Source organism: Phalaenopsis equestris, unplaced genomic scaffold (genome assembly GCF_001263595.1).
Source record: "Phalaenopsis equestris unplaced genomic scaffold, ASM126359v1 Scaffold000372, whole genome shotgun sequence".
In the NCBI taxonomy this organism is placed as follows: Eukaryota; Viridiplantae; Streptophyta; class Magnoliopsida; order Asparagales; family Orchidaceae; genus Phalaenopsis; species Phalaenopsis equestris.
The window spans coordinates 814,936-825,680 of NW_018164814.1; the positions used below are offsets into that span (position 1 = coordinate 814,936).

A 10,745-nucleotide genomic window follows, 5' to 3' on the forward strand; every position below is an offset into this window, starting at 1 on the left:
CATATATATATATATATATATATATATTATAGTGGTCAAAGCCACTACTAAGAAAGGTCTATCATAAAATATCTCAAGATTGTTTGCCATAATTTTTCCTGTTTGGGATTCTATAAGTGCATACCCTAATTTTTAATTATATTCTATGATGGATCTTCTAATTCATTGAGAGTTTATTTGGGACAACTGCGGCTATTTGAAGAAAAACTGTGAATCTGCTAAAGAAGATTTCTTAACCTTTTATTATGGCTAAAATTTTTTTTTTTTTTTTTGAAAAAGTCAGATCACAACTTTCTACCAACCACCGTAGGTAGGCGGATCTAGGGTAAAAAAACAATTTTTAACTACAGTTTTTTTAGAACACATACAAAACATAATTTTGTCAAACAGTAAAAAGTACAGTGCGGTACCTCACCGCCACTGCATCGCCACCCCAAACACACCTTGAATCTTGTCCGTGAATTACTCCAAGTCTTTCAAATCCGCATTGGGCTCTTTCTTAACAACACTAAGAGTTACCTTATACACCCTAAGATCTTTCCTCCTTCAACCTTTTTACATATTAAACAACTCTTTTGCTTTTCTTCCTCAATCCCTTTCAATATTTTGGGGACTTCGGTTTGTAATGGTAAGAAAATATTTTTTTTTTACTTCCCTTAGAAACTCTCTTTATTTGTTCCAAAATATCCTTTTTGGATCTGGGCCAATCTTTCTTCTATAAGCTTTGTTGGCTCTCTCAAAGTGGGAATAAACTTCAGGCAAGATTTATGAAAATTAAATACTGTCAGGGAGAGCATCCTTCTTCATGTTATTGTCGTAAAGGTTATTTGCCTAGTTGGGAATGTTTGCGTTATGTTAAGTGGGAAGCAGAAGCTCTTATCTTCTGGGGTTTAAGAAATGTCAATTACTTCTTGTGGCAAGAATGTTGGTTGGGATCTTCTTCTATTGACCTTTCTATTGGTCAAGTCATTCATTTTTCTCTTATAATGTATTTGATAGAGTTCTAGGATCGAGTCTGTATCAGAAATAATTTACGGGCATAAATTTCGAGGTGGATGACGCGTCGAACAACGTGCCGGGGACCAGGAGTAGCGGCTCATGTCCCGTACCTTAATTATGATGGTAAGGACTCCTCTAAACCCTTGTTTTTCATTCGTAGAGCCCCTAGGTCTAAATGTTAGAGGATTTAGGTTAGGGTTTTTGTGTGCTTAGAGAAAACCCCTTTAAGTTAGGAACTTTTTCGATTCCCCCCCAAATGAATCCAAGAGTAAAACCTATCCTTTCTTTTCTTAGACCAAAAATTCAAAAGACGCGGGTGTACTAATCTCGTCGTTTGTATTGGTGGTTTCATTTGGATGGACGTTTGAAACACATTGATCGAGAAGACGAAGTCGTTCTTTCAGTTTCTATCCTCTCGGTCGTGGTGAATCCTCTTCACGAGAGATTTCCTACCATGTGTCGTGCAAATGGATGTGGGCGTCTTGTGCTTTGTGTAATGAAGCATTGGTACTACTCTTTATCACTCGCCTACTTTAGGTTCCCCATGAGTTCTCTAGGTCAAGCCTAATTTCGACATCGAAATCAATTGGTCCTCTTTTGTGCATACTTTCACATTCATATCATTGTGCGCACGACATGAATATTAAAATTGCATAAAAATACATTTTTTTCATGTTTTGTCGATCAGCCGCCTCGGCTCAATCGACCGTTCAACCGCCTCGGCTAGATTAACCGTTCGACCGGCTCGATCGACTGTTCCTCATGTATCAACCACCTACTTCAGTTCAATTGGCTCGATCGATCGGCTGCCACCAGCCCAATTGACTCAACAAAACATTCTTCGTTGATCAGCGCCCTGACCCAATCCAATGTTCCTCGTCGATCGCCCTCCTATGCCGGCTTGATTGACCACTTCTGTCGGCTCGACCGATCGGCTGCCACCGACCGGATCGACTTGTTCGACCATTCTTCGTCGAGCAGCTGCCCGACTTAATTGAACTTCCTCAGTCGATTGACCACATACACCATTACGATCGACCACCACCGTCAGCTTGATTAATCGGCAGCCACCAGCCCGATCGACTCAACTGATCATTCTTTCTCAATTGGTCGTGCCCGACCCAATTGATTGTTATCAATATATCGCCTACGCCAATTTAATCGACCACTTTCGTCAGCTCAACCGATTGGCCGCCACCGGCCCAATCGGCTTGAGCGACCATTCTTCATTGATCGACCTCCCTGTCCTGATCAATTGTTCCTCTTTGATAGACTGCCTACGCCAATTTAATCGACCACTACCTTCAACTCGACTGATAGGCTGCCACCGACCTGATCGGACTGACCAACCATTCTTTATCGTTCGGCCGCATTGGCCTGATCAATAGTCCCTCATTGATTGGCCGCCTACGTTAGTTCGAGTGACCACTTCCTTCAACTCGGTCGATCGTTTGACACCAACCTGATTGGCTCGATCGTCCATTGTTCATCGATCGACCACTCCGACCAACTTCCTTTCTCGATCGAGTGTCTATGCCGGTTCGATCGAACACTTACTTCGGTTTGTCTGATCAAACACACCAACTTGATCGACTTGGCTGACCTTTCTTCGTCGACTGGCCACCAGGCCAAGTCTCGACCTTGCCTAGTCAATTGGTCGCTCTTGCTCGACCGACCATTCTTTATTGAATGGTCGTCCACGTTAGCTTGATTGACTCTTTTCATTGGTTTGACTGATCGACCACTCCCGACCGATTGTATCGATTGAATTTACTTGAATATTGCATTATTGAATGCTCGTATCACATTGCTTGCATCGGGACATTCACACTTGCACCCTGTAATGCATCAGTGAGCATATGCCCACATGTGTCGTGGTTGGCATTTATTCCCCTCTTTGACACAGCTTTTTTTGCCTCTCTTGTGGCATCCCCATGTCACTTTGCATCACACCACTAGTATTTGCACTTACACTTGCAGTCTTGCATGTTTTTTGCGTGATATCTTGTATGTTCATGACTTACACAATTGTGTTTGCATTCTATTTGGTGTTCACACACACTCATCGTTGACACTCATGTGTCTCCCATGGGGATGATTTTCTCACAAAGCCTACCTATTGTTTGATTCTCTCCGAATAAGAATCACACTTCTTCACCTTTCCATGGCAATGCCTCGGACTATTGTAGCAACTTTATCGATTTACTGGTCCTCACACACTCATTTCCGACACCATGTGTCTTTCTCAAGTCATTGCTCCTTCCACACTCACTCCCGACACTTTGTTTCTTTCTCGAGTCACTACTCATTGCATACTCACTCCTAACACTCATGTGCCTTTCTCGAGTCACTACTCCTCACACACTCACTCTCAACACTCTTGTGTCTCTCTCAAGCCACTGCTCCTTGCACACTCTCTCACCTCCCACAACACTGTTTCAGACTGCAGTAAGTATTTCATCTAATCACTGCTCCTCCCACTCTTTCACCTCCTATGACATTGTTTCAGATTGTCATTGAAGTCACTGCTTCTCACAAACACAATCTCGACACGCATATGTCCTCATGTGTCTTTCTCGAGTCATTGCTCCTCGCTTACTCATTTCCAACACTCATGTTCTCTTTGGGGATGCCTTGCATATCAAGCCTACCCATTTTGTGATTCTCCTTAGCGAGAAGAACACCACTTCACTTTTGTTGTGTGTCATGCATGCATATCACCGCAATGTCTGTGCATTCATCATTGGTATATACTACTATATGCTTATGGCGAATATTTGTTATCTTGTGATCACTCATACTCTGACGGAGTGGTCATAACACACCAGATCATGTTGCATTTGCATGCACATTCTTGATCGTCTCGACAATGAAATTGGCTCGTTAGCTGAGTGACCCTCTGCTGGTCACAACATGGTAGCTAGTATTGCCCGTGAGGGTTCGGTGGGCAATACTAGCTATTGCACTGTGAATAACACGCGTATATTGTGCTAATGTTTGAAGAAGTCTAATAGGTGTCACTTATGCTTTTCTTTTTCGATGACTTATTTTAAATATAAAAATTAATGTTTCTATTACTCACATGAATCATATTTTCATAACCTTTTTTTGAAACTACTTGCTTTCCTAGCTTAGACCCTAAATAACGTCAACACTTATGAACTCTTACAAAGCTTGCATCTAGTGACACTTCTTAGAATCCTTGGATCCTTAGGATGGGACTGGAGACGATGATCTCATCAAAACATACGCTAGCCTTTTTGCCTTCACTCTACACTGCACACACTTTAGATGTTGTGATAGTACACTATACATTTGATGGTGTGCTATGTTAGGACTAGGGTGCTAGGTAGTCTTTTTTCTATGTCATGTCTATAATTCTTTGTCGGTTTAGTTGCCCTAGTCAGGCAACCCTTTTTGTGTTGTTTTGTGTGTTTATTGAGTGTGAGACATGCACACTAGTATGTTAGGGGCAATTTTCTTGTAATGAGTCATGTCCAACAAGGAGGAGTTGAAATGATTTATCTAATCACAGTTTCTGCAGGTGCTATTAAGTTGATACAAAAGTTTTTCATGTTCTTTCTTTCGTTCGTCTACCTCCGTCGTATATCCCGTATTTTCCAATTCCCCTCTTCTCCAAATCATTCATGTGATCCAGAAGAGAGATTTACTCCGAAAAAGAGAATTATACGACGATAAGCAAGTTGACTAGTTCTTCAAAAATAACAAAGAGAAAAGAACAAAAATACAACCAGGACAACCCTCTTACATTGCTCCATATTGTTTGCCTGCTATCTAGCACCAACAAAACAACAACATTATGGTTTTCTACTAGCCAACCGTCTTTTCCACCTTGAAACCACCTTCCAAACCCTCGGCGATCACCACCACCACACATGGATTCTCATCAGTTTAAGTGTTTATGTCGTGGATGTTGTTGTTTCAGATTTTTTGGTATCATGTTGTTGTTGTGTTTTTCCTTTTAAATGTGTTGGTTATAACCATGTACTTACTTTCAATAATAATATTTGTTTTTTTCTATTGAGGTTGTGTTAACTAAAAAATAATCGTGATTATTTTTCTTTCGTTTTCCACATAAAAATAACTCTTGTCTACTCTATTAATTTCACATTACATGTACGTGTTAGATTTTCTTACAGCAGTAAGACCTTAATTCATCACTCTATCGCCACAAATTTAAGAGCACACAACAATAATAAAAAAATGAACAATTTAGTTGAATTCATATTAACACATTTAAAAAAAACAATCAAATAATTTCATGAGATTTAAGTGAATTTATTAATAATCACAGCAAACAATTTTTGAGATTTTAACCAAGAAATCATCAACAGCCCTTAAAGCAAAAAATTAGAAAATCATCAAACTTGCGGTGCATTTGAAATGAGACCGCGCGCAACCTTTTTCCGATGGTCGCTCTCTTATTTTCCTCCTTTCCCCTCTTTCTCTCCCACATCCACCGCTTCCCACCGCTCGCTCCACTTGACGACCATCCCTTCCTACACCGAATTCACTGCGCACCTTCTCGCCCTCTTCTCCAACCTCTCCAAAACTCCAAACAACCCCAAAATCCTATCTTTTGTCGATTCCATCCTAACCCAATCCCATTTCCTCGACTCCACAGCATCTCTCCTCGTCCTTCGTGGCCTCTCCCGGTCTAATAAGCTCGCAAGAGCCAAAACCCTGATGTCGTCCCTCAAGCAAAGAGATCAAATTCCCACCTTTTTCCTCTACAGCATCGTCCTCCAATGCCTGCTGCCTCGAAACCCCATCCGTGATGTGGAGTGCGCGTGGAGTGAGGTATCTGGACACTCCAACTGTGCCGTTACGGAGAGATTCGTGTTCTATGTTAGCTCGCGGTCTGATGATGCGTTGGATTTAGAGCCCGTTTGCCGGCGGCTTTTGTCGAATCAGTGGGCGCTAAGCCGCAATGCCTGCACCGCGCTGATTGCCGCGCTGTGTTTGAAGAAGAATCCTAATCCTGGTTTGGCCCGAGAGGTATTGAGGGGGATGGTAGAGAGGTCCTTGGAAGTTGATGAATTGAGTTACTACACTGTGTTTAGGAGCTTCTGTAGAATTGGGGATTTGTGTTCGGCTGATTCGGTGCTGAGAGATATGCTTTGTATGCGGGCTTGTGGATTGGATTTGTTAGTCTATGAGGATTTTGTTCGCTGCTTGTGTAAAGTTGGAAAATTTAGAGAGGCACGTAAGCTGTTTGATAAAGTGTCAAAGAGTGATAGAAAACATAGTTCCAGTCTTGGTACTAATGTCAAATCTGGCAGAAGGATCATATTTCAGCTAAGGTTTTCAGGTGTGATATCTGAGACAATGGCATTTGAAGCTTATTTTCGATCCTTGTGCAGATATGGGAGGCTGGAGGAGGCAGAGAATTTGCTGCAAGAAGCCATGAGGAAATACTTAGTGCCAGGAGTTTGTGTGATGAAGTCCTTTGTAAATGCTCTTTTCAGTGCTGGTCGGCATGAAGAGGCTATCAGATTCTTCAGAGTTGAGAGGAAGAGAGGGGATGCTTCTGCTGGGGATCTCGCTGCCACAGTTATTGCAAATCTCTGCAATATTGACAGAGTTGATGATGGCTATGAGCTTGCTTGTGAAGTTGTGAATGAGGGATATGTTCTAACTGCATGGGTTTGGAACTTGATAATGAAGTCATATTGGGAAGGTGGGAGAATTGATAATGCAATGGCTATCTTTGAAGGCATAAAGTTGGGTACTTTATGTCCATTCTTGAGGCCTGATAGGTCTACTTATGCAATTATGATTCATGTTCTTGTACGAATGGGAATGGTGGAGAAGGCAACCGGCATTTTTGAAGAGATGAGGAGAGAGAAGTTTGCAGCAAGTGTTGATCTTTATGGTGTCCTTGTTAGAAATTTGCATTTTTGCGGGAGGTCAAAAGAAGCACAGGAATATTTGAATTATATGATCGAGAATGGTGTCTTTGTTTCTTATGCTCAGTGGGAAGTTCTATTTGAGTCTTTGTCATCAATTAATGGCAATGGTGTCTTCCCTAGAATATGCCAGGAAGATGATGAGTCCAACTAAGTAATTTTATGTGCTCCCTGTTTTAAGAATGTTGGATTTGTGAGCAGAGATGAGCAGAGAATTGTATAATTTTGTGCTAAACAATTAGTTCTTTTGAAATATAATACATTTATTTGATATTTTATTGCAGAGAAGTTTGAGCATTATGGCTTTTGTTAAAGTTCTAATCTAGTTTATGTAAATATTCTAATGTTATTCTTTATCCAGCTCTTATTTTAGTCAACACAAAACTAAAGTGTCCTACTTCTTGAATCATGAAAATCCTAAATGTATGTTTTAGCTTGACAGCTATTGGACTATAGATATGGGTGTTGAAGCGGCCAAATGTGAAAGTTGAGCACAAAACTAACATGGCATAAATTAGAATTGCAGCACCCTTACACTCACTATATTCGTAACTGATTCCATCTTTAATTAGGTTTTTATTTCCTTCTTGTATATAGGACATGTTAAATCAACTCAGCATTTTGCCCTATTTTACCCCTATGATTGAATACGATTGAATTAGGAAAAATGAGAAATCATGATTTTCACATGTTTTTTAAACTGAGAATCCTCATACAACTTGGCATCAATGTCATATCTTATTTTGTGTGCGCTGAATAGACAATATACTATTTTTCATCGCAATTCAAATGCGTGGAAATCTTCAAAGTTAGAGCATGATTCAAGATGTCATACCGAGGAGCTTTATTTCTAGAGATTGATGCTGTGAGTAGTGCGATAACTTTAAGATAGATCTATCCTTTAGTTAGTGGTGGAAACTTGGTGTTGGTGGTGGCCACGCCAATAGATTTGGGAAAAAGTATATGTTTTGAAAATTTTACTATTAAATTCTCTTGTAATCTTGTATATTATGGAAGCTTGAACTCCTTCAAATTTTACGTAAATCTTTTTGCCTCCTCTTACTTGAAATATTAGGCAGAGTGATGATAAAAGACTTCCACTACATATGCTTGCAATTTAGAGTTTCATGTTATCTTTAAGATCTCTCTCATTCCCCACTGCATGCACATAGGTAGGGTTCCTTGGGAGGATTTAGAAATTTCCTTAGTGCTGGTGTGAAGGCTTCATATTAGGGTTTCTTTTTTTTTTTCGGTCAGATAAATTGTGGAGCTTCTTCTTAGTTTGTGTGAGCGCACTTGGTTATGCGAAAGGATATGAATTTTCTTTCAATTTACACGCTATTTTTGTGGAACATCATGTGTAGATTGAATTTTCACTCACATCCTATGAATTTAAGCATGGTTAAAACATAACCACTTAAATCTTGGCGCCTTTCTTTATAGTTTTCTTCTTCTATATTTTGTTTGTGGCATTTCATTTTTATTCATTGGGACTCTTCCACATTTATATCTTTTGGCACCCTTGTTACGACAATATTTTATGTATAGTTTTTCATAATTGATTATTGATGTCAAGATAAATTTAGTGATTTTTGTATCCCTTATTTTGGATTTGTAGTTTTATTTGTTGTGAGGTTTTAACATATCAATGTCTTGAAGAATTCAATAACTTGAAGATTTGACGTTTTAGTTTCTTTTCCCTTGTTTCTTTCAATTTTCTACCGATTTTCACTATTTTGCTGCATATCTTGTATTTCTATATGTCTAGTTAGAGATATCAAATCTAATAAACTTTAAGAGCTTCTTTGGAATCACTTTTGTTTTTTATTTTTTGGTTTTTTTTTTGCTTATATTTTAAAAACATGTTTGTTTTGTGTGTTTTTTTTCATTTTTTTTTATTAAAAAAAATTAAACAAAATAAAATAAAATAAAAGTAAAAGGCAAAAATCAAACGTGATCCCAAACGAACCCTAAATAAATGAACCACAATGATTTATTCTATACAATGTCTTTGGGCTTATGGGTCGTAATGCATATCTAATATGAGATAGGGAAATTTGATGTGATAGAAAATTGCTTAAAATAAACTATTAGTTCTAGACAATTATTTATTTCGTTCGATGATGTTAAAGATGATGGATATTATTTCAAATATTACAGGTTGATAGCTTTATACTAGTAATTATGGGGCAAAAAAGCCACATGGGTGTTATGAAAATCACATTCTTGATCAAAATCAAAATAATGTCAATTATAACATAATACAATCACCCTTTCAATCCAATAATGAAAAGTTTGTTGTATAAGGAAAAAGAAAGAGCAAAAATTTGAAAATGAGCACGAAATCTTAGTAAATTCATTATCTCATTATCTATTATTTATGGATCTTTTCATTGCATTCACTTACCTCGAAGCAACCACTAACATTTGATGCAACACCTGCACGTCTGTGGATTTTTTTTATTATTATTTACTTGGCCTTCCGCTTTGTCATCTTCTTAAAAACCTTCCCAATTCTAATGTATTAATTGCTGATGGACCTTCTTTCTATCAAATCTTAAGGATATGGTTTAATCATGATGGTAGTATCTTCCATTGGTGTTAAATCCCAAGTTTTTTATGAATTCCTATTGTGTTATTTGTGTCAAGCCCAAAGCCATAATATCTCAAAAATGAAGAAACTTTGGGGCTGTAAAACTTGAAATTTTCAGAAAAATGGCATAACTAAAAGTAGAGGATTTATTGATGAGTTGTAAAATTTAATTTTTTTTTTAAAAAAGGAGAAGTCCCACATAGGTGGTCCATAGAAGTTAAAATAGAGCCATTGAACTCGTAAAATAGATTTGTAGAAGATGAACTTTATGGAAGAAATTGAGAAAACTGATCAAACACAGTAAGTCGCATGAAGTGAAACCTTATGATCAACTCTGATCTATGTTTTAAAATTGAATAAAGGAATTTTGTCGAGACTTGTTATTGCAAAAAATAACATAGAAACCTTATTGACGCCTAACACAGAAAATTTTTTTGTTGATAGTATGATAGAGATCCAAACTTTAAATCAAAACTTTCATGACAGGGTAACATACTTGGCTTGTACATGAACTTTTAATTATAAAAAATAATTAAATATTAAACATTCAAACTTTTTAGCTTAGGGGCTGTTTGGTATCATGTTTATTTTTATTTTGTTTTGTTTTGTTTTGATTTGATTTCAAACAATACATGTTCGGTATGTTTAATTAAGATATTATTGTCTTTGAAAAGTGATTTTGTGTGCTTTCAAAAATATATTTATTTTATTTTAGATTAAAAAAAAAAAAACATGTTAAAACACATCATACAAACTTGTTTTTAAAAACTAAGGAAGCAAGATAACACAAAATTGAACCCAAAAAAGCCCTTAACTTGAATATTTTCTACTGGAAAAGTTGATAGAATTGTAGATTCACATCACTTTATACCCATTAAGTTTCTATCTCTAATTAGCATATAGTGATAAAAGTTTATCATCGAAACTCAAGGTGATCCTGAATGCTTGTAAATGAATAATACTTATTACCTAAAAGTTTATTTCTTTTCCTATAATTTTAATTTTCTTTTATGGACTCATATTATAATAGTTTAAACAGCAATCTGTTTCATATTATGACCTTTTGGATGCTGTTCACATTCCCATCGCTATCTTGGTACAAATTTCTAGCAGATGATGGTTATTTGTAATATCTTGTTCATTTGTTGAACATTCTTTGCATTTTTTGCATGCTGTTTTGTAATTATTCATGATAATCATAGCTTTTATTATTTAATTTTCTT

At 37.4% G+C, this 10,745-nt stretch overlaps 1 protein-coding gene across 1 annotated transcript; it reads left to right on the forward strand.

Annotated features, from left to right (window-relative positions):
- Positions 1 to 5,403: 5,403 nt before the first annotated feature.
- Positions 5,404 to 7,083, forward strand: LOC110026402 (pentatricopeptide repeat-containing protein At3g07290, mitochondrial-like). Its single transcript, XM_020727322.1, has one exon. The coding sequence runs from the start codon at positions 5,404 to 5,406 to the stop codon at positions 7,081 to 7,083; it is 1,680 nt and encodes a 559-aa protein (XP_020582981.1).
- Positions 7,084 to 10,745: the final 3,662 nt, after the last annotated feature.

Coding starts and splice junctions, on each gene's coding strand:
- LOC110026402 (XM_020727322.1), top strand. CDS start 5,404: ATGAGACCGCGCGCAACCTTTTTCCGATGGTCGCTCTCTTATTTTCCT.